This window comes from Corvus moneduloides, chromosome 5 (assembly GCF_009650955.1).
Source record: "Corvus moneduloides isolate bCorMon1 chromosome 5, bCorMon1.pri, whole genome shotgun sequence".
NCBI classification, from domain to species: Eukaryota; Metazoa; Chordata; class Aves; order Passeriformes; family Corvidae; genus Corvus; species Corvus moneduloides.
Window position 1 is genome coordinate 30,183,733 of NC_045480.1, and position 23,916 is coordinate 30,207,648.

Consider the following 23,916-nt stretch of genomic DNA (forward strand, 5'->3'; position numbering starts at 1 on the left):
CAAATTAACTGGATATGGTTACTGCTCAGATATCATGTGCATGTTCACCCCAAGGCTCCCCTCACCCTTGTCATTGTTTAGATGCCTTTACTTCCTTTGGGGGTAGGGGCTTTTGCTGGGGGGAGGCAAAGTGGGGGGTTGCATGGCTAGCAGTCTCCCTGCATGGTTTTTAAAGCTAAAAGGCAGAGATGCATCAGTTAATTAGGATTTATCAAATGTGTAAGGGAGACTGTTCGCTAAATAATTATGGGGCTTTAATAGGCTATTAATCATTTTCCTCAAACTTTTGTAGTCTATGTAGACTGTATCATGACATTCCCCACACAGTTTGTATTTGTCTTATGTAAAGTTGCAGTGCAGTATTTTTGTTGCAGAGCTTTTCCAGAGCCTCTGTATTTACATCTGTTAGAGAACTATCTGTGATGCTTACAGGCACTGTTTGTAAGTACTCCAGTATCACTGCTCTGTTTGTATTAATTCTGTTCCCTTCTGATTTTAGTTGTGTGCCTGGTTGCTTACCACATATTTTTCATGCTGTTCGTCTGGTCATATTGGAAAACAATCTTTACGCTACCAATGAATCCTTCAAAAGAAGTAAGATAAACCTTAACTTTTGTTTATGAAATAGCTTGGCCAAATGCCTGATTCTGTAGTGTTTGAATAATTTAGTCTCTGATCTCATGTAGTTTTTACACTGTGTAGAAGAACACATGGCAGTTACAGCTTCTTAGTAGGAATCAGATTGCAATCAGTGGAGTGACCAAGACAAAAAAAAATAACACTTTCTCTAAGTTTTAAAGGGTTTTTTTAATAGATATTTTAAAATGAGAAAAATTCCTGTCCACTTGAAAAACATGAGTTATTTGAACTAGCAGCCTAAATCTTTGCCATGGGAATATCAGACTTCTGTGTGGGCAGAAATTTATTTCCCTGTGTTTAAGACTTATATTTCCTGTCAGCGTCTGTCTGTTGTCCTCTGAATTAAAGCTTCTTCCCCATCTGTTTTGGTATGAAGGGACTTGTGGATGATGGTGGGAGTGCACATTAGTTAAGTTGATGGTGAGAAGCCACAGCTGGCTAAGCACAAAGGGAGCTAGTGAAGAACAGCCACATGAAAAAAGAGGTCTGCAGAGGTTTTCCATCAATGGCCCTGATGGAAATTCTGCCCATGCAGCTGTTTACAGCTAGCACAACTTTTTGGCCTCTTCCATTCTGTCTTCGTACAGAAACCCCTGAGTCCTCAGTAGGTGCAGTGTCGCATAACCTCTGAGGTCAGAAGGAATCATGCTATGGCTGCTCTGTAGTTGGAAATACCCATGAAGTAAACACTTACCTTGGCATGGAATCAACTCTAGCTGCTCTGAGTACCATGTCAACCTAAAATGAATAGCTTGTGATTTCTGCTGTCTGTTGTGCAGAGGTTCTTTCCGAATAGTTTTCATTCACCATTAAGATACGTAATTGTGAAAGCAAGTAGATAATTCAAACTCTGATTGCCATCTTCACTGGAGTTCACACTGCAGTCTTTACTACAGCCTGCAAAATAAATTAAAAGCCTATTTCATTTGGTAATTACATAGCAAAATGTATGTATGTATATGGTGACTGTAGTGATAATTAGAAGGTCTTTCAAATCATTGGGCTGATGCCAATAGAAGCATTTTGAAAAATCCTGCTGATTATAGTACAGTTCCAAAGCCATCATATAATGCTACTGGAGAACTTCAAATGGGGTAGGAAAAGTATTGAAGTTGAGTAATAGAAAGCAATGTCTGGTGTTCCTGTGTTCTTTGAATTTACACAGTGTTGCTGGCAGTGAGTGACATCTTTGTTGTTCCATGTGTTTTTCCTATTTTACTAGAGCAGTATTTTAAAAATTTAATTAAGGTATTTTGTAATGTTAAATTACTGCTTGGCTTCCATTTTACAGGATGAAGTCTGTAAATAGAAAAAGATCTATGTTCAAGTGAACTGAACTAGCAATTACTCTTTTGAAGACTGAAAAACAGTTAAAACTTTTGCATTTTGTTTTCATGGATACTGCAGCTGGTGCAAACCACACAGCTTTCTTTTTAAGCTTATTTCAAACTTTTACACGTGAAGTAGATTTTGAGGGACTTTACTGTAGAGTGTGCCATTCTGTACTTGTGCATAACAGCTTTATACAAGCACTGCATGAAGATGGGAGTGAAAATGGTTTCCCAGGAATGAAGGTTTTAGATGTAGGACTACTCTGAGGAACAGTAAAAAAAGATGGAACAGTAGCTCTGTTTACATCAAACAAGCGTTTAAAATAAAAGTAATCTGAACTAAGTTTCTGCAGTGAGAAATTATATGTATCCCAATATAAATTAACTCAGATGTTGGTAAGAGTGTGTTCTTGGAAGAGAAAAAGAATGGTGACCTGAGAAACTCAGGCTAAACAGTGAATATCCAGCTTCAGCCGGAAGACTCTGAGCTTTGTCAGGAAGGGTGGAGTGGTGCCTTCTCTGTGGAAGCGAGAATAGGCTCCTAACTGCATGTTTCTGTCTGCTTTTTTATTTTTACATGCATCAATTTCTTTTAGAAAAAAAATCAATATTATTGTAATGACTAGCCTTCCTGTAAAACGTAAATGCTGTGCAGAGGGCTTCTGTTTCTGGCACAGGTTAGAGACAGCTCTTCCTTCCAAATGTGGACTTCTTTTCAAAGGTGATTTTGTATTGTCTTTCTCTGATGGAGATGCCAAAGACTTCTGCATGTTTCTAGAAGCTACAGTGACAAAACTGGGTATGTTGTTGTGTTGCTGAGGACTTTAGAGTTTTAAGAAATTTGTACTTCTTCATGTATACTAAGCATCTCTTTCAGTAACTTTTACCTTTTCAGCACTTGCTAGAACCGTGTTTGTTACTGTTTTGGGCAGTGACAGAAGCTGGCATTTTACTCAGGAAGATAATCAAGATATGGTTATTTTGCCATACAGGACACCCATTTCTTCCTTCTTTTGGCCAGTTTCTAAAGTAAAAATACATCCTAACACCTGTATGAAGAGAACAACAGTGACAAAGGATAAAAGGGAAAATGCCAGACACCAGAAGAGAAATAAAGCTGTCTTTTCTGCTGTTACTAGTAGTGTATTTTCTTTCAGTTAAACACTGACACCCCTCGGTTATATTCACTAGTCAATATCTGGCATTACAGAAGAAAATTAACTGGCCTTTCAGGGGAATGATAAGCTCTTGATCCTTCTCTTGAAGAATGTTGCTTAATACCTCTGGAAGCAGTCAGCATTGCATCAGTACCAAATCAGAAGTATTTATAATTCTGCCTTTGGTTGCCGTAAAATAAATCAGTTGTTGTGGGAACACTGAGTTATTTGCTGTAATACCCTGTACATGTTGCTAATCCATCTTTATATAATGAATACTTACTCCTCTTTACTCATCTACAGTTATGTATTTAACTTGGAATTTGCTAATATTTCTTTGATTTTAAAAATCATTCCAGTTTCATCTATCATATTCAGACAAGGAGTCCCTAGAGAGGGAGCCTAGAGGTGAATCCCAGCAAGAAGTCTTAAGACGGGCAGCCAAGGATCTTCCTATCTATACACGGACAATGTCTGGAGGTAGGTAGGTGTTCAGGAGACTAAAAAAGGCAGGTGTCTTGATGTACTACCTAAACAAATTTTAAAAAGTTTTCAAGGGTTTGGATTGAAGGGAAGAAGTGTTTTCATACTTCATAAAGTAGCAAAGTGACTCAAGAACTTATCTTTAATTTAGCTTTGTGCAGCTACATTTATTCAGTGTATAAAGATTGTTGGGAAGTAAATTGCAGCATGAATTCAGGATTTTAAAGTGGATTGACAATGCCTTGCTGGTTGTTTTCAAATTGATACCAACAAATAGCTTGTAATACTAACAAGCTGCAGAAGAGGCTGTAGCAGTCATGAACTGCATAGATTTCTTTTACCATAAGTTAAAAAAAAATAATAAAACTAGAATTTCTATCTGCATATCATGTATAGCTAGATAGATCACAGTAAGAAATTGTTACTGTTTTACTTGTTGGTTGTTCAGTTGCAAGAGCAAAAGGTCTTCCAAACGAAGAGTTAATCTAACCCTAGTCATATTGTCCGTTTTTGAATGCCGGCTACCTAAGCAAATCCAAGAGATAATCTCACATGATAAGTTAAAGCTGTTAGAATAATAGCTTAAAATAGCTATATTGTTGAACAGTCTTTACAGTTTTTCCAGTCTAGTGAGGGTTTTGTGGGTTTTGTTGGTTGATTGGTTGTTTTGCAGAGCTGAAGGGCTTGGGGAAAAAAAAAACCTGATTAGTATGATCAGCAGAGATTGCAAAAACTGAGCTTTTTGGGTTCACTCTGATAGATTCAGCATTGCAAGTAGTTGAAGAATGCTTTGGTATTTGCATCTGCTTCTGATCATGCTAAAATGTTTTCCTGGGGGTTCTGCTGGGCTGAGCTGATATTTACTTTTGCACAGACTTCAGAAATCAAAATGTGTAACTGTACGTTGAAATCTAATCTTGGAACTTTTTCTTTAGCAATCAGATACTGTGACAGATGCCATCTTGTAAAACCAGATCGTTGCCATCACTGTTCAGTATGCGACAAGTAAGAATATTTTTAAAATAAGTGGTTTTCTGACTTAATCAATTTTCCTTTCTTAGCACAGAAGCTTTTATTTTTTTATGAGTAGATTTTTCAGGCTTAATACTTTGGCAGATACACTTTTTTGCCCTTAGGGTTTCTTTTTTTGAGATCTAGTTTTCATTTACTTATTTCTGAGGAAGTCTATAACTTAGTCTAATTCATTTGATGACTTCCTTGATGCCAGCATGGATTACATGGTCTTATACATTCTTCACATAATGGTTAAAAATTATAAATATTAATGAAGAATTTTCCTTAAGAATGTAACCAAAAATACTTGATAAACAAAAATTTGCTGCTTTTGTTAGAATCTGAATAAACATCACCACCCATCTCAATGTAATCATGATGTCACATATTACCTGAGGTAATAATATCCTATTTTTTTACCGGATAGCTTGCAGGTTACTTTTGTTTAGAGAAAGAAACAGCCAAGCATTCTCCCATTTCTAACTGAAGCCATAAAACTTAAGTTTTTGTTTGTCTGACTCAAAAGGAAGTTCATACTCTCCAGAAGTCTGATTGCTTTCTAATTTAATCTTTCTTTTGGCTGTTCTCTCTGGCCTTTCTCCAATTAGCTCGGATGTGTTTCTTCACTCTGGCCCCCAGTGCTTTAAATTTCTAACTTTGAGAGAAGATACTTCTTCAGAGGGTCATTTATTCTTAGCTTTAAGGCTGTTCCAAATACTCTGCAGCTGACCAAACCTTCCAACACAGTTATGAGGTAGAGAAGACATTCTGTTTTGTCCAGCAAAGCAGCAGAGGCACTGAAAGAGAAACAGGTTTGAGGCAGGAAGAGCATCTTGGTTGTGTTGTATGGAATGGTGGTTTCAGTGTCAGATAGGAACATAGTCTTGTGTGTTTCTAGTGTAGAAAAAGGGTAACTTGTTATCCTACAAAATGTGAGTGAAATTTTCAGAATGCAATTAGTTAACATATTTTGTAGAATATGTTTATTTTGTCCTTGCCTTACCAAAATTTGCTCGTTTCAATCATATCTGATTTTCTTGTGAACATTTTATTAATGGAGAGTGATTAGTTGCAAAAGTGTTTGGGATTTTTCACACAAGGTAAGCTCTTAAATCCTTGTCTATATGCATAGAAAGATGTATATATTTCTATAAAAACAGACCATGTTCTTGGAAATATATTTAGTTGTATGACCAAGTACATAGTAATTGAATTAGCCCAGTTTCTAAGGCTCTGCCAGAAAATAAACAGTAGCTGAAAAACCTATTCAGATTGAGGACCAAATGCTAAAGTTGACCAAGTCCTATAAATTGCATTTTCTTAAATTACTAAGTTCTTGACATATCAAATACTTTGAGTTTGGTTTATCTGCAGTTTCTCCAGTTCCCTTGTAGGTAAGCTGTATTATGTCAATTTAAATAGATGTATTTATTAAATAGATTATATAACACACAGTAAATATGGGTCATTTTTTAATCTGTATGTAAATAATTTAAATCTGGCGTGTAACTGTGCTTCTGACTATTATCCTTTCTTTTGTCTTTTGCGATGCTTGGAATTCTGCTGGGGCTTTTTAAAGATGCATTTTGAAAATGGATCATCACTGCCCTTGGTGAGTGTACTATTGGTTTTCTTTTCTTACTTTCTGATTTGGTAAAATACACTTTTGTGGGGCCTGCCATGAAGATGATGCTTCAGTTTTCCTAGAGTTAGATGTGTATGGGAGGTTACTGGTCTTGCAGAATTGTTGGAGTTGTTTACTGTACTTCCTCTTTTCCTACTTGTGACATATGAAAAGAAATTTAAATATCATTTTCCTTGGACCTTTGAGTTAGATACCTCTTTATGTTTTTACAAGTATGGATGAAGTACACTTCTGATCAGTGAGAACTTTTAAGAATTGCGTCTTTTCTTCATAGCATTGGAGTATTACTGTGTCTTAGTTGCATTGAAGGATGAAATGCTACCGGGGGTTTAAAATGAAAGGGCAAGGCTGTGCATAGTTCCTTTTACTGAAGCTCCCGGGAGAGCTGGAGTGGGCTTGCTGGAAACACCAACTTAGCATTTTTAGTTTTATTCCCATAAAACCTATTCTTTGTTTTCTTTCGTTCTTTCTCCCCTCTCTTTTCCACCCTCCCTCCTTTTGCTGCTGTGTCAGCCTGCACGGTGGTTTTGTTCTCCTCTCTTTTCTTAGCAGCTCTTGGAACCAGTGGATAGACAGGATGTATAATTATTTTATGTCAGTTTGGCAGGTGTATCTCACAGAAATAATTAAAGATAATTGCTTAGTAAGGTCCAAGTTTAGAGGATTGAGTGGCAGTTCTTCACCATATAAAATGATCAGAAAAGAATCTTCTGTGTTGGACAAACTGAATGGTAGATGGTTCTAAGCAGTTGTTTTGACACTTTCTTATGTCAAATTCTAGGACAGAGGGGGCTCTGTCCTGGGGCAGGCAGGGGTACTGGGCTCCCCTTGTTTCTCTTTGTCCTGACAACAGTATCTGCCATAATGCAATTTGATTTTAGAAATCCTGTCTTATTTTGCATCTACATGGTAGATACAATTGAAAGAAATAGTTACCCATGTAGGATAGAGCTTTTTTTGCTGTAGGGATAATCAGCATGTGAAAATTGATGATGTTCACTCTTAGTAGTGTGCTTCTTAAAAAAAAACCACGAACAGCAACAAACAGACCCACAACAAAGCAAACAGGTAAAAACCATTGAATGTGAAACAAATTTCTTGTAACAAAAAAGGTGGTTTTTTCAGCTTTCTAATACCTGCCTTATCAAAAGCTCTAAGAAAAACAGCTGCCAGGCTATTATTGGCAAAATATCAGTGAAAAGTCTCAACATGACTATTTATATTCAGTATTATAAACACTCCTTATAAACTTTATGGTCTCTTTGGGATTTTTTTGAGTTTTTCTGTCTTAAGACATTTACATGAAAATATTCTTCATGTAAGCTTCAATTTCAGAAAAAATCCATTATATCAAATAAGAAATCATAAGCAGCACTTAGGTTTTGTGTAAAGGGACAGTGAAGTGTTATTTCACTCCTAGAAAGACAAACTGTTTCCCTCTCAGTAGCATTTGCTTACTATACATGTTTATACTCAATCTAATAACATAAACATACCCAGTTTGAGAGAGTATTTACATTGCTCATTGCTTTTCATCTAATGAATAAGCAATGGATGCAAAAACCAAAAATACAAATGGAGAAGATAATTGAAAAATGTGTAATGCTTCTTGATTGATAGATGTTCCTTTTGTACTCCAAGTAACAGAAATGCACTAGAAAAAGAGGTATTGTGCGTTTTTTCCTAGTTTGAGCAGATGTTCACAGTTCCTTGCTCACCCTAAAAAAAAGAACTATGTGGAAGAGATGAAAGAGTCTTGAAATACTGCAGAGGTGCTAAACAAGCTTTATAGTTTTCTGTAAAGACCCATATTCAAAGGTTCTTAGGGAAATATATGGCTGTCTTGCCAGCAAAAGTAAGGGTGCAATTCAGTATAATGGATGGGTTTTAGCCCCTCTGAACATCATTAGGTTCTGCTTTGCTTTTCATGTTGGGATTTTTTGGTGGGAACAAGTTGGGGGGGAAGGAAGGGGAAAAGAACTCACATGATGCTTAAGGAGAGCAGGGAAACAGCAATGAGAGTTATCTATAATTTAATGTTCTGCTAGGAGAAGGATTTCTGGATAAAGGATGGGTAAAAATAACCTATGGAAAGTAAGATGAAGCATTTGGAAGGCAGAGGTAATAAGATGTTCTCATGTCCTAGCTCCAAGTCAGCTGTCTTCTGCTCTCTGGGAGGCTTTATTTTGGCTGTCACTCCTGCACTAATGGAAGTGCTGTGATAAACGGAAATATTTAATGCTAACTGCCCACTAACTACTCTAAAAGGTTTAAGTGATGCATTAGTGATTTCTAGTGCTACTCACTGTATACAGATGGAGCTGCAGGTGGGAATCCAGTGGCTTGAGACATCACCAAAATACCATTTGTATAAAACGCTCTTAGTACTAACCAAGGTGCATTTAGGAGCACCTTAGGAATAATTTGAAACATCTCTCCTTTATCTTTTGAGTAATCCAAATACTTAGCATCTCCTGGATCTGTGATGCTTTTTTGTTAACTAAGTTGCATCACCTTCAGTGCCTTGTAAATTCTTTCTTTGCCTGGCATTTTCAGTAGACTAACCCTTCAGACAGGAATAATATATATTCTTTTTGTGCTTGAAAATGAAGCGTTTAAAATGTTAGCTGTAATCCAAATTGTTATTCTGGACTGTTCTGATTGTATGAATGTTTCACTGCAATAACATACCATTATTTAGTCAGTTGTTGGTATATTTATCAGTTTTACTCTTTCTCAGAAACGTTACACTTCAAATCTAACCACCATTCTTGGGGCTTAAGATTTGGTGCTACATGCTCAAACAGTACAGTTACAAAACCTTGGTGTTTACTTTCTCTTCAATCTTCTGCTGAACTATTCTTTTCCAGTAAGACCTCTGCAGTGTGGGGCCTTGTCAAAATTGAAGGGAGGATAATAATTTATGCAAGTTCATTTTGACACGTGTACCACATGCCATAGTGCAAAAGAACAGTTAGAAATAAATCTTTGATTCAAGAAACTTCATCTTCAGGGAATAACATTTCACTTGGTATTTCTTTTCTCACATCAAACAGTGGCTTAAGAACAGTCCAAAAATAAATATCATGAAAGGAAAGTAGGTTTATCGTAGAAAACTTGAACCTGAATTGCTTGCAGTCTATCGTGGAATTGCTTACTTCGACATATTTAATGAAAAAACCCACTTCACTGTGGAGAATTTTGTATTTACTTTTCAATAAGAATAACGATGACCTTACAAATATATCTTCTTTTTCTTTAGTTAGAGCAATCTGTTGTGAGCTGTTAACTGTAGTTAAACAAATGCTTAGCTATTGCTCCATGTTTAAATGACAATGCTAAGTTTAATGTTCAGCCAAGGTGTTATGTTTTGTCTAAACGAAACTTAAAGTGACCCAACTCAATACACACCCTGAGAATGGGTAACAGTAATGTACAGTGAAAATTTCTTTGCTATTTTAAGATTTTACCCTTATCTGATTAGCATGTCTCCTGCCATTAGCATCACCATCTCCCTAAAGAAGAGAATAGTTGCGGTAGCTTGTCCTGCGCTTCTGGAAGCTAGAGTTGAGCCTCACCACACATTCTTTTTTTTCTTGTTTTTCTTTTTTTTCTGAGAATTATTTATCAATATACAAGTATCTTTATGGATGTAGTCTTCTGTTAATTGGCTGATCTTTCTGACAGCAGTATCAGTTAGGTTTTTTTAAACTCACATGAAGAGTTCTGTCAAAGCACGAAGATAACTTTGGTTAGCTTCTCAAATGCAACCAAATAAAAGAGGAAGCAGTTTACCAATAAACTGCCCGTGGGAAGCACTCCAATATTTTTTCATTTGGTGGGTGTAATATAGTTATATGTTTAATAGAGCTCTAAAATTCATAATACTTAATATGTTGTCTCTAATGTGAAGCTTGTGGTACTAGTCATCATATAGTGTATACTAGTTGCTCATTATCATGTATAAAATCTGTACAAATGGGAGACAGGTGATCTTAAAGCCCAGAAGTGAAAATGATGAGATTTATTTTAACATTTAGATGTGTATCTAATGTCTTATTTCCTGTCATTTTGTCACTGATATGGAATGTTTTCTGTTCAAGAGTAGCATTTCTCTCATTATTTTATGTAAATACGGATATTTTTAGGAATCTCCTATGAATGCTCTTACGTTTGAGAATCTTACTAAGAAGTTTTGTAGTATGAGAAGTTTTAAGTATATAGTATGATTAATAAAGGAGGATCTGGATTAAATGAGATGGCTTTTATTCTCGCAAAATTCAGTCAACTTTCAGTTCTTGGCTTGTTACTGTCCCAGCTGACATGCAGTATGCCCTAATGGTATGATATGGATACTTACCTGCAAACTAAAAATACAGCTAACTGCAATCACATTCACATCAGATGTTTGGAGAACAAATTTCATACCATATGTGAAAATTTCATTTCAGTAAGCTGTTGAAAGCGGTGTTACCTGGTAAAGTTGTTTGGGCTTTTTTGTGGTGGTGGTGTTTTGGTTTGGGTTACTACACTAATTTGAGAATTGAAGCTAAATCCATTCCAGTAGCTTGAGGCAGCAGAGATAGGAAGCAAAACTTGATTTGCATGCTGGTATAAACATTTTTAGAGTAAATAAGTTTAATTTAAAATGGATGAAAGCAAAGAAAAATTTCATGACATTTCATTATTATGAGGGTTTTTTGTTGTTGTTTTTATCAGGGTGAACAACTGTGTCGGATTCTCCAATTACAAATTTTTTCTTCTCTTCTTGGCTTACTCGCTACTGTATTGCCTTTTTGTTGCTGCAACAGATTTGCAGTACTTTATCAAGTTTTGGACAGTAAGTACCCCAAACTACATACTGTCTTTGAGTATGTGAAGTTACTGCTGTGCAAGAAGTCTAAGGGGGCCTACAAAAAAGCTAGAGATGGACATTTTTAGATAGTACAAGGGGAAATGGCTTTAAGCTGAAAGAGGGCAGGTAATGATTAGGTATTAGGAAGAAATTCTTTTGCTGGTGAGGCATTCGAAGGGGTTGCTCAGAGAAGTTACCAATTCCCTATTCCTGTAAGTGTTCTGGACCAGGTTGGATAGGACTTTGAGCAACTTGGTCTAGTAGAAGGTGTCCCTGCCCATGGTGGGGGGGTTGGGAACTAGATGATCTTTAAGGTCCCTTTCAAGCCAAGGCATTCTGTGATTCCAAGGCATTACATTGTAAACTAGTATCTCCTAATATCATGTACAAAAGTACAAAATATTTAATAAATCATAGCCTTCATGTTTTTCTCTTTACCACATTTTAATGAAATTTCACTTACTGCTTCATTATTTTGAAAAGGCTAATTAAATGACACAATTTTTGTAAAGACAAATTATTCCTCTCTAAAAGACACTTCAAAGTTCGGATCTAAATTTCAGGTTCTTGCCTTCAGTATTTAAAACTTCCCAAGAAAGGATCTGTTTCTTTAACCTAGATGCTGTCATGAACCTAATTGCATGGCTCTCTGTACATAGAAGGTGTATAATCCATTTATTTATATTCTTGTTGTGTGGTGTATTTGTCTGTGTGCTGAATTTGATTTGGCTGAATAGAAGATTATTAATAATCAAACAGCTATTTCCCCAATTCTAATGGCATTTTTTTTTTTAATTTTTAGAATGGCCTTCCTGATACTCAGGCCAAGTTCCACATCATGTTTTTATTCTTTGCTGCAGCTATGTTTTCTGTCAGTTTGTCTTCTCTCTTTGGGTATCACTGTTGGCTTGTCAGCAAGAATAAATCTACATTAGGTAAGTAGATTTAATGCTTCTGTGTTTGACAGCAAAAAATAAATAATAAATGTATCTTAGATGCATGGGGGTAATGGAAGAAGTGGGCAATTCTTTACAGGTTCCTTGGACCTTGGTTAGAAGACTCTAGAGTTCTGCTGCTCCCTGGAAATTCTGACTCTTTCTCTCTTGCCCCAAAGCGCCAAGTTATTAATGAACGTACGTTCTTCCTCTCACTGCTTTCCACCCACAGCTCGTTAACAGAAACCGGATAAACTAAAAAAATGAAAATAAAATCGAGATAAATTTCTAATAAATGTTAGATGGATTACTGCATGCTCACACACGTGATTCTTGTTCGGCATTCCCAGCCCCAGGTCAGAGTCCTCCTGTATGGTGTCTCAGTCAGGGCAGTGGCTCCAGCGCTTTGTTCCCACCCTTGTCCCCTGCAGAACCAAAGTTCTGTCAGAGCTGACTTGTGACAGAGGAACAGGCAGTGCTTCTGTATGTAGTAGTAAGTGAACAATGGAGATCTCAAAGGCAGTTTCACAGTTGTGAGAACTGTCTCCCACAGATGCATAGAAAGGCCTCTGTGTTATGAATTAATTTTAAAAACCTCAGAGGTGTGCTGTGCCTCTGCTATGTGGCAGTGCAAATACAACTGCATCGAAGAGCAGTGCTAGAGCACGATTTCCCTCCACTTGAGTGCACGTGTCTGATGACAAATCTTAATAAATAAAAGAAAGTGTATAAGATAGAAGTGCCTCTTCTCTAGTGTATGCTGGACTGTAAAAATGCCAATTTGGAATCTAGTCATTAAAATTTCTAAATCTCTAAATGCTTTCCTGTTGGCGTAAGCTGAATTAAAGTAGGCCAGTGAATTGACCTGTATTTTCCAGTTCTCTTTGGACTTGCTAATGATGATTAGTGATGATTTTGGTGATTAATGGAAAACTTTGAGAATAGGTATCTGTATCAATGGAAGAAAGTTTGTTTACTTTAAGATTTCCTCTAGGATTTTTGAGTTTCTTCAGTATTCTAACAAATCATTGACTTTGAACAATTTTTTACTGGTATTAGTTTCTATCTAGTAAAGTAAAGTTTTATTAAAGTAAAAGTAAAGAAGAGTTTTATTAAGATGCTTATTTGAATGGAAATAAATTAGTGTTCTGTTTATAAACTCATAATTTTTAGTGCAAAAAATTTTTCAGAGGGATCCATAATATATTACACTTCTAATTCAACATTTCATGTTTTCAAAACAAATGGAATCCCATAGTGGTAATATAACATGTTTCCTGCATACTTAAGTTACTCAGGAAGATCTGGGTGTCACTTCCCATTTTACTTTGGGAAATTGCTCAATACATGAAGCCTTAAAAATGCAATTTTGGTAATGAAGCCATGATAGCGTTAAGTGTGACTGTGCTTAAATCATCCTTGGAGTTCTTTTCCTAGCCTAACATGGGCATCTAAAAGGGTGCCCCCGTTTTCCCTTCCCCCTTCTTTAAAACCCATTGTAAGTAATGCATACTGCATGTGGAAGATCATTTCCAGCAGTTCATAGCTAAGGTTTGACTGCAGAAGGACAGTCTCAGCATGGTTCTGACATGGTTTGTGGGAGCTGTGCTGTCAGGACATCAGGACACAGCTTGCCTGCTATGTATAGCCAGTTAGGACAATTAAATGGCTATCAGTCACTTGGTGGAAAGTGAATGAATATTGTGCTTCAGGCACTTTGCAACACTTGAAGCTATATTTAGCTCTCTTCTCCAGAAATTTAGGTTGGATGTCCAGGGGGAATAATCTGGGTTTACGAGCAAAGACATTTCTTTATGCAGTGGTAAAAATACATAGTATTTTCATACCCCAGGGTGTTAAAAGCTAGTCTTACTACTAAAGTGGGTTAACTTTTTCTTCTTTCCCATTACTTTTTCTGGAATAAACCCTTTGTTTAGGTTTTTCTTTATTGAGCACACTCTGTGGTATAGTCACATGCTGAAATCTTCATATAAACATACCATGCCTTCTTGAAAAGTGAGTTCCTCACTATTCTTGCCTTGATGAGGGAGGAGAGTAAAGGAGACTTGCACCCTTCCTCAGCCACTGGACTTGCTCCATATGCACAGTGCCTGTGTAGCACTGACTTTGGCTTCTAAGAGTGCACTCACTCTCTCTCAGTCGTTTGGGTGGTACAGCCTTTCCTCTTGGATAACGGTACCTGCAGGGCAATTGCCTAAATGCTGGTGGGAGACTGAAACATGCAAACTTGCAAAGAGGTCTAAATAATCTTTTTCTTTTCAGAGGTATTCAGAGCTCCCATATTTCGTCACAGAACAGATAAGAATGGCTTTAGCTTGGGCTTCAGCAAAAACCTAAGGCAGGTGTTTGGTGATGAGAAGAAATACTGGTTGCTGCCTGTGTTTTCAAGGTATACTGTTCCTAATGCTTCATTTGTTTAAACTGTTGAATAATCAGGATCCAGAGAGTTTTGGGGGATGGTTCGTTTTTTGAAATAAGATGTAATAATACTTTAATAAAAAAAGTTCTTCAAAGTTGAGAGTTTTTTGTATGTATGACACTAATTCTGGATTTTTCAGTTTAGGGGATGGTTGCTCCTTTCCAACTTGCCTTGTTAGTCAGGATCCTGAGCAAGCTTCCACACCTGGTGGACTTAATTCATCATCCAAAAAGTAATCTGCTTTTTGTTACTCATTTCAAATAGTTGGTTTTATTTTTCCTGTGCACACATAAACAAAATGATGTATAATATACTTAAAAGTGGTAGGGAAATGAAGAGTATCCTTTTAATAAATCCAAGTCTGATTTTAAACAGTTAAGCTGTAAATCAGGTAATCCTCAGATTTATATATAAATTTATGGAAATGAGATGGGGTGGGTTTTTCTCCCGATGTGCTTTGTCTCAGTTCAGTGGCATCCCAGGAACTGAATTTTCCACACCTGCCTAACAATCAGTATCAGCAGCGTTCTGTTCTGCATACGTCGGAGATGGTTAGTCAGTCTGCCTGCGATACAAATGCATTACCTTGCATGGCTTTTGGGGGACCCCTGCTTCTTCTTGTCTGGTGAAACCTGCTTCATATAAGGGAATCCCTAATGGCACCTGTACCAGAGCACAGGAAGCTGAATATTCAGTGTTCTTTCTGCTGATAATAGAACATATTTTATTAATTCTTATCCTTAATGGACATGACATCTTTAAAGTGTGAAAAGTATGCATATGCTCCTTTAAATAAAGTCATACTGCATCTTTTTCGAAACATTTATGTAATTAAAAATGTGATAAGTATAGTAGACTTGAATGTGTGGCTAAGAAATGATAATGGAATCATACTGACGATCTTTTGTTCATAAAAGACATACGATATTTCAGCTAGCTGCTTACTGATGTTTTATCTTACCCCAGCATTCCATAGCTTACGTTAGGAAAGAGATTCTGGAGATGTTCTCTCCACTGTGTATCATGTCAAGAGTGCATTTGGAGCTGAAGTACATCTATTAATACACAATAGCTGTCAAATTAAAAATCCCTATGCTAGGGAGTTGCTTTTTAGATTGTGCTTGCATTTGTGACAACTACAGTGTAATGTATGGAATGATAAAAAAGTAGTGATTCATCAGACAAGAGGCAAGGTGAGGTAAGGAAATTACTGCGTATGACAAACTGTTTGTAATGTGTGGTAAGATGATGAAAAATTACTGCAGTTCAGTAATGTTCTTTTTATTGGCACTACAGTGAGAACCATCTGTTTCCTGCAAAGCCGTTGCGTGATTCCCAGAGCCACCTACTTACGGATACACCATCTTGGTCAGAAACTACTGCAAAGGCTGAAAAGGGCAAAGTTGGTAAGGAGTTGACTTACGCTGCAATGATTTATGTTGTATAAACTAGTTTTGGAGGATATAGTGTAACAATGACCATGGTCACGTGGTTGGTATTCATGAACCAAAATTCATGAAGCTTATTTTAAATACATGCTTGTAGGAAGTTCCATGTATCAAGCTGCTGTGCCTTTCCCAAACCTGACCAAGGGATACTGAGAACACTGAAACCAGTAGGTGCTAATTATTTTTTTAAGCTAGGCTTGATAGCACTTTTGACAACAAATTGCTTATAAAAGAAGTAACACCTATTTGCAGCTAGTGAAAAGCTGTGTAATAGACACAGGACAGGAATAGACTTGGTAATAGTGTAGTGACATTAAAATGATTGTTAATTCAAGGTTGTATTATTTGCTGAAATTGACATGAGACCTTTTCCTGTGGGAATACTATTTTTTGTCTTTTAAGGTATGAGCAATCCTGCATTAACCATGGAAAATGAAACCTAATTTCCCTTAAAAGAAACATCTGAATATGTAAGGAAAGGTATGGTAATATTCTTGGTACTTAATATTTTATTCACTGATTCCTTACCATTGAAGAATGCACAAAAGAAAACTACTAAAACACTTCCTGGTTTTGTTCCTTCAGTTAATTTTTTTACCACGTGTTGTAGCAAGCACATGAATTCATAGTTTTAAACTAAACCTCCTATTTCTTGATGTGTCATGTTTGTAAATTAGTTTGATCTTTATACTCATTTAGGTAATAGTCCAATATATTATTATTATTGTTATTTTATTATTCCCTTTCTTTTGAAAGATACTGAGATTGTGAGTATTCAAGCTGTTCAGCCGATATTTGTAGTGCTAAGTTTGAAAATTAGGCTGGTTCTTAATACTGAATGCAAAGGTCGTAGCTTTGTCTGCTAAAACAGATGAAAGTCTATCAAATGATGAAGCAAAAAGGATTTAGTCTAATATATAAGCTATCAGTGTCTTGCTCTGAGTTGGGTACTGAACTGCATCCTGTTTAATGGTAAAAATGTGCTGCCTGCTGAAGGCAAAAGGTGCCCATATGACTTCCTGAGCATTTAATTACCTGTTGTCAAAAACAGCTGAGATTTTCTTGATCTCTTGCATTAATATCTTGCAACACAGATTTCTCAAAAAGTTGTTTGAGAAGCAGCTAGTAAATTCTGTTAGGTACATAGCAGGAGTTGACCTTTACCCTGGGTTGTGGAGAATGAACACAATCATCATATTTACTCTAGTACTTGAATATTGCTAACTCCACCAAAGTTTACAGAATTAAACTATTTCATATTCAAAACTGTATAAAAATTTTGACTCCAACCCTAAGAATATCTGCATACCAAGTAATTGGTATGGAGGAGTTGTTCCAGCAAGGTCATTTTTTCTCTGCTGTTGGAAGCACCTTTTCAGTCATCCCAAAAAAGTGTCTCAAGTGGATGTCCTTCATTTATGTGTGATATGACTCTTGGACATGCTGTCGTAGCTGTGAGGTTGCTCATGGTCCCTCATGGAGGAAGTGAAAGGCATGGAAAGTCATCAGGGAACTGCAGTGATTGTTACTAGACCCATTAGGAATGGTACTGCACTGTCAAGGCAGATTGTAAAACTAGCAGGTGTGCAGATACCAACAGATGGGCCCATAGCTTGTACCAAAAGGTTCCCAAAAGTTCAGTTTGGTTCACAAAAGAAATTTAAAAACCTCTTGGCCCTTATATTCTGGTTTTGTGTTCAGTGATGAAGACACAGTTCCAGATATAGGTACATCTGCAAACTTGATGGTATGAAGTGTAAGAGGTGTTGAAAATGTGGGTGTCAGATGAACAGAGTTAAGAGATGAACGAAGGCAACTCAGACGGTGTCTTCAATTCTCACTGCTCTGTGTATGTTATTTTAATAGAATATAAACCCCTCATTTCTAACCCTTTGTTCAAAATGTAAAATGCTGCATTTCTGCCTTGTTTAATCCATCAGTTCTTTCAACAAAACAACAGCTTCTGGAAAAGACTAAATTACTTACCTTCAGTTAGTTTAATATCTTACATGTCATCACTAATCAAGCATAAAACGTTGGAGACAGACTTTAAAGCAACAGATTTTTGGATTGTTACAGAAATATCATTAATTGCAACTTACTAATACTTTATTTACTTAAGCAATAGTTTTTAAATTTTAATCTTTCTTTGAAGAGTGTGTACATTGTATTGGAACTCTGTCATTCAGATTGCTCTGATTACCAGACATGGTCTGTGACTGTTTTAAAGATGTTAAAAGTGGGTGGGTTTTCCCAGCTGTTTAGCTTGATAAACATCTTGTGGTCTTTTTAAGTTGATTTTTTTCTTTTAGTCCAGTCTGAGAAAGATTTGTGTTTGCAGTGTGATTACTTCACTCCCTGGGGGTTGGGGGCTTTGTTTGGTGTTGTTTTTTCTTTTTGTAAGCCTGCATTTTGAAATATGGCTTTTTAAAGAGAGATTACTTTCAGAGGCGGTTATGTTCCAAAAAGTAAGAGCCACAGGAAGGGGCTCCTGGAAGTTGGTTTTGCCTCAGATGGAGTCATGCACTTTCAGAAGGGTAGTAAGGACTGGTAATTCTTTGGCATGAGCATAAGCACCAGATTGGTTGTACCCTTAGATTTGAGATATTTCTTTGTGGCAGTTAAAACTTTCTGGAGAATTAACAAAAAAGATAGATTACTGTCTACATATATGTGACATACTGGAATGGGGGCTGGAATAAGAGCCCTTATACAAAAACTTCTTTTAGCTACTTTGCATTTAACTTCATTTCTTTATTGACAGTATTTGAGTTATATTTATTCCTAGGGATTGAATAGAATACTTTTAATAGAGCTGCTGAAGTCGCCACAACAAAACCATGTAATTTCATCTTAGATATGAAAAATACAGCCTGCAGTCCCTGCCAATGTGTTAGAATTTGAATTTCTGTCCCAATGAAAGATCTGTTCAATATCCTGTATCCTATAATCCTTCATATTTCAGCAGAGGACAAATTACTGAAAGTGCCAGATGTGGTTTACACTAATGAAATAGAGAATTATTTTTTAATTATGTTGGTACCTGGAAGTATTTTAAAAATAGCTCATGTCATTTTATAAACTGGTGGCCTGCTTGCTGTGTAGTCAGTACTTATCACTATCATCCTGAAGTAGATTAATAACATAACTGTGAACAGTCTTAACTGGGTTCCTCTTCAGGGTGGAAGTTTTATTCTGCTGTTGGTCACCTTCCCCTTCAAGTTGATGAGATGTGTTACAATAACATAATTTTTAAGTATTCTTTGATTATAATACTGTGTTTTGTGATTAATGTTCTGTTCCAGTTTAAGAACAAGCTGTTGTTGGAAGGAAGATGCATTCTTCCAAATATCAGCCCTGTTGGCCAGCTGCTCCTGTCTGCTCCTCTATGGATGTGCTCAGAAAACAAACTGACAGATGATTAGCTGTCTCCATGTCACTGCTTGAAACACGAAACTAAACATACTACTTCTGAACCATATAAAGGATGTTTCAACTTAAAATTACTGGGTTTGAATGGTGAAGGATGACTGAGTACTAGAAAGTAGAAAAAAAGAAGAGTCTGTGTTTACAATTGTAAAAATTCAATGGCTGGTTTTACTTTGATATTCAGCACAAGAAAAATGTGATCTCCTTACTATAAGTTCATGTTCTTGGCTTGGTTTTGAAAATTCACCTTTTAATTGAAGTTATTGCAAGTAGTTGACTTTAAAATCAAATTTTTGCACTACTGGCTTTATGGATTGGGAGAACAGCCAGTGTTGATTAGGAATAGTTTAGTGGCTTGGTGGACTGTATTTTCTTTTGAGCCCTTGATAAGCAATTTTTGAAGATAAGAAGACCTAAGTGAAGTGTCTGACTGTTTTTGGACCATTTTTTGGAAAACATTATTGTAAGAGCTCTGTTTTCCCTCAGATATGTACTTCCAATAGTTTGAAAAGTTGCTGAGAGGGAAAAAAATCCTTTGGTTAATTGAATGCTACAGTGGGTCACTGCTCAGTGATGCAATAAAAAGCCTGTGTTCAGATGGGTAATACGTAAACTAAACGTATGGGGATTTTGATGGGAGCTGCACAGAATAGTCCTATGAAATGGGAATTTTATTGTCCCATTTGGAGCTCTTAACCCCTTTGGGAAGCAAATGTTGGCCCTGAACTTTGATCTAAAAGGCTTTTTACCAACTGTGTTAGTTACTGAGGGCCACTTACTAATTTCTTATTAATTGATATTTGTCTCAGATTTCTTTTTTCACTTTTTCTTCAAGACACTGTCTTTCTTATTGCATAACTTAATGAATACCATATACAGTCAAGGAGACTTACTGTTATAGTTTGTGATATTTGCATTTACAGGACAATGGACTTTTGATTGCAATACCAAAAAGCCAAGCTGCTGTACATAGGAAATCCCATTCAATTAAGTTAGGACCTGGCAGCTTTCTTAGGATTAGAGTTTACTTACCAGAATAAAAGAGGCATTTTTGGCTCTTAAAGTCAAGGAAGTTCCAGCAACACAAATCTAATTGTCTTGTGCCTTTTGTATACACTACATTTATGGTATCAGTGTTTACATTTAAATGCAAATTTCTATTCTGAAAACAACTTTAGGAGGAATTTAGTTATGCTTTCTAGGGGGCTAGATAAAAAGAGTAGTCAAAAAAAAAAGTGAAAACCTCTCAGACTATGCTGAATTCAGTTGAAAAAGTGCTTCTGTTGTCAAACCTGAGTTATTTAGTAGTTTGGTTTACAGTGTAAAGATGCCGGTCATTTGTTCAGGAAACTGGCAGCAGGACTAAATGATATAATTCTGAAAGCTGAAGATGCTATAATTAACTTTTCTGCCAGCAGGTAACTTTAAAATTTGTCCTTCTTGGGTGTGCAACTTTAGTTCTTGCTGGTGTAGCAAAATGTGGCTTCGTTTTTTCCTCTAGTAAGGGAAAATGTATTTATTTTATTTTTTTTAAATCTCAAAATTTTACCAGCCTGAAAACATCTGTTTATTGCCAGAAGTGCCAGAGTGTGGATCCCTTGATGTAGGACACCTTTTTTAAACTAGCATGAAGGTAGCATACAGTTTACATGATGCCTGCAGAGATCTAGTTACCAAAAGATTTTTTGCAGCTCTTTATTCAGTGTTGTTCTGTCAGCTTACCTCATATTCGTGTTTGTTTAAAGGCGAACTTGTCAAGGGATAAGGGGGAGAGGGAAAATATATTTTTTAACACTTCAGGTTCTCTATCTGTAGAGTCTTGTTTTTTATGCAGTTAGTCACAGGGTGGTTTGTCATGGAGCATGCATTTAAAAATACTGAGTAGAAAGTTGAAATTCAGCTTCAGTGTATCTTGCTCCATATTTTTATGTAAAGACAAAAGATTTCTTCCCCAGCAAAACACGTCATGGAAATGGATCTCTCTAATACAGATGTCAGCCTCTCTGTGTCCAGGGCTCTGAGATCTCTCAGTAAGGCTGGGGATTAGTGTAGAGAAATGACAGAGAGAAGGGATCAAAAAATGCCTGACATCTCCATGTCTCAGAAGTCACACTTGGAAAGCACAATAGCCCTAAATAATCTGCAGCTTTGCTGCAGCCAGAGGCTGTCCCCGTCACAGAAAACTGATGGAGGCATGGGAAACAGACACTGATGAAGGGAGGAGAAAGGGAAAGAAAGGATGGTCGCTCAGAGGTAAACATTGAGCAGGTCTGAGCCAGAGAGCTGTAGCTGCATCTGCTCCCTGGATGGGCATGAGCTGTGTCTCCATGAAGAGCACTGTCAAGCAGGCTTTGAGGGTTCCTGGCAGTTCTCACTGTGTAGAGTATGGACAAAAATCATGCTCCAAAGTATAATTTCTGATGGTATGACTATATTCTTGGCTTTAAACTCTCTAATACTTTCTATAACAAAGTGAAAATTCTCTTTTTGACATACTGACCATTGTCAGTGTTACAATGCATGCAGGAGAATTTGTGAAGAAGTCAGGGTAGCAAGGATGCAATGTTGTTTGTCTGCTTACACTGATTCTCCTGTCCTTTATATTCTTGCTAGGCACTTTACTACAGCCTTTTGTGCAATTTCTGTATTTTTTTTAACGAGTGCTTTTTACCTACTGTACAGTTACTAATCTACTTTTTTGCTAAAAAGAAAATACTATCCCTGATATTTGTCTAGAGGTATGACTGCTTTTCAAGCTTTAGTGGAAACTGGACAAGTTCTGCAGACTCCTCAGAAGGGCCTGAGTCCCAAATGACAACAGAGTTAAATTTATTTTGTATATATGTAAACATTCATATTAACCATAGCTCCCTACATGTGCAACAAGTTTCTTCTATTTGTTGGTTAGAACAAACCCAAAACATCACCAGAAATAGTACACACATACTCTGTGTCAGTTGATACACCAGTGATGGAGTGCTCAGTCTTCACAGAGAACTATTTTTGTTAAGAAAATGGAACACAATCTTGGTGAGCAGTTAAGATGTTAAGACACAGCTGCTGTTAGGCACTTTAATTCTTTAACTGGAGAGAAAAAACCACTGTCCAGTTTAGGTTACAGACTGAAAGTTCTTTAGTAGACTATGACTGGGCAGGTAATGAATGAAACAGAATCACAGAGTGGCTAAGTTTGGAAGGGACTATCACTGGGGTTATCTGGTCCCTGCTCGAACAGGGTCATCCTAGAGCACATTGCACAGTATTAAATGGTTATTGAGTATCTCTTGTGAGGGACACTCCAGAAAGGAAACAAGTTTGTTTTAGTGCATGGAATGCTGTAGCTGGTTTTCATCATTATTTGGACTGAGAGTTCTTCCCCTGATTCAGTTGACTGGTGTGTGGAGGGGTGGGGGGAAATATATTTCTACATAAATTTAGTGTATAACTTTGCCAGTTGTTAATGTATTGCTCACATAAATAAATGCTTCATGTTCAGCATGTCATGTACATGGTAGTCATTGACACACTACCATCAGTTTTACTGGTGGTGTACCTGAAGAGCAGAACATCTCTACTAGGGCTTCATTAACACAATAACATTGCTGTAAATGTCCCCCCTCATCCCTTCAGCAGAGTCTTGGACTTTTATAGGTGTATTTCCCTTCTCCAGGGTGCACCTCACAACACACTGACACTGAAAGAGGTTGAGAAGGAACCAATTCTTTTATCATCATTCATGGGCAAAACATTCCATGCTTTTATGCTGGCAGAGCAGACAGAGCTGCACTCCTTTGAGTACTGTTGATGGTCAAAAAGGTGGAATTTTGTCCCCCAAAAAAGGGGTGGGTGGGCAGTGTGTCTTAAACCCCCTATACTTTATAGAAGTGAGAAGGTGCCAGAAAGGTAGTTACTAACCAGTATTGTCACCCACAGCAGCTTTGCTTCATGAGGGCTCTCCACTCCCTGCCGTGCCAGATTCTCCAGAGCTGCCTGACTTTCCCCTTCCTAAGAGTCTTTCGGAAAGTGGTGGATCCACCTCCAGTGCAGAGAGGAGCGAGACTGTCTGCTCAGGGACTTCTAAAACTGCCAAAGTTACATAAAGATGAAAGCAGCTTTTACCTGTTCCAGTTCAGACATAACCTGCACTATATGGTCCAAGCTCATCCTGTTTTTAAAACCCTTCCATAAATATTGGTATTGAACCATACACAAACATCCTCATCCAAAACAAGATTAAAAAAAGAATGTGCTGCTAGGCAGTGGGGGTGGTGGGATGTCTCTATTGCTACTTCACTTCCATCTAGCAGCTGCTGATCAGTGACCTTGTAGTAGGATGGGAAAAGCAGCAGCCTTCTGGGATGAAACTGAGCAAGTGACATCTAACATAACCTATGGAAAGCCTTCCCTATTCCCTCAGCAGTTTTTTAACTGTTCCCTCTTTAAATTTTTCACCATCTTTCTTTCTCTCTTCCCTTCCAGAGAATTCCAGATTAAAACTGTTTAATGTGAAACGTACAATCAGCACTTACGTTCTCTTTAT

The 23,916-nt window shown here is 37.0% G+C and overlaps 1 protein-coding gene across 2 annotated transcripts in view; it reads left to right on the plus strand.

Annotated features, from left to right (window-relative positions):
• The window catches only part of ZDHHC2 (zinc finger DHHC-type palmitoyltransferase 2), a 35,876-nt gene extending 12,997 nt beyond the window's left edge, over nt 1-22,879 (plus strand). Inside the window, exons 3-13 of one of the 2 annotated variants that reach the window (XM_032108488.1) lie at nt 500-594; nt 3,487-3,607; nt 4,546-4,615; nt 6,204-6,236; nt 10,989-11,109; nt 11,927-12,059; nt 14,343-14,469; nt 14,639-14,731; nt 15,796-15,905; nt 16,350-16,427; nt 19,253-22,879. In XM_032108488.1, the coding sequence (XP_031964379.1) occupies nt 500-594; nt 3,487-3,607; nt 4,546-4,615; nt 6,204-6,236; nt 10,989-11,109; nt 11,927-12,059; nt 14,343-14,469; nt 14,639-14,731; nt 15,796-15,905; nt 16,350-16,390 (944 nt within the window). In that variant the 3' untranslated portion in view covers nt 16,391-16,427; nt 19,253-22,879. The remainder of the gene's footprint in view (nt 1-499; nt 595-3,486; nt 3,608-4,545; nt 4,616-6,203; nt 6,237-10,988; nt 11,110-11,926; nt 12,060-14,342; nt 14,470-14,638; nt 14,732-15,795; nt 15,906-16,349; nt 16,428-19,252) is intronic. The other variant, XM_032108487.1, reaches the window with a different exon arrangement.
• Nucleotides 22,880-23,916: the final 1,037 nt, after the last annotated feature.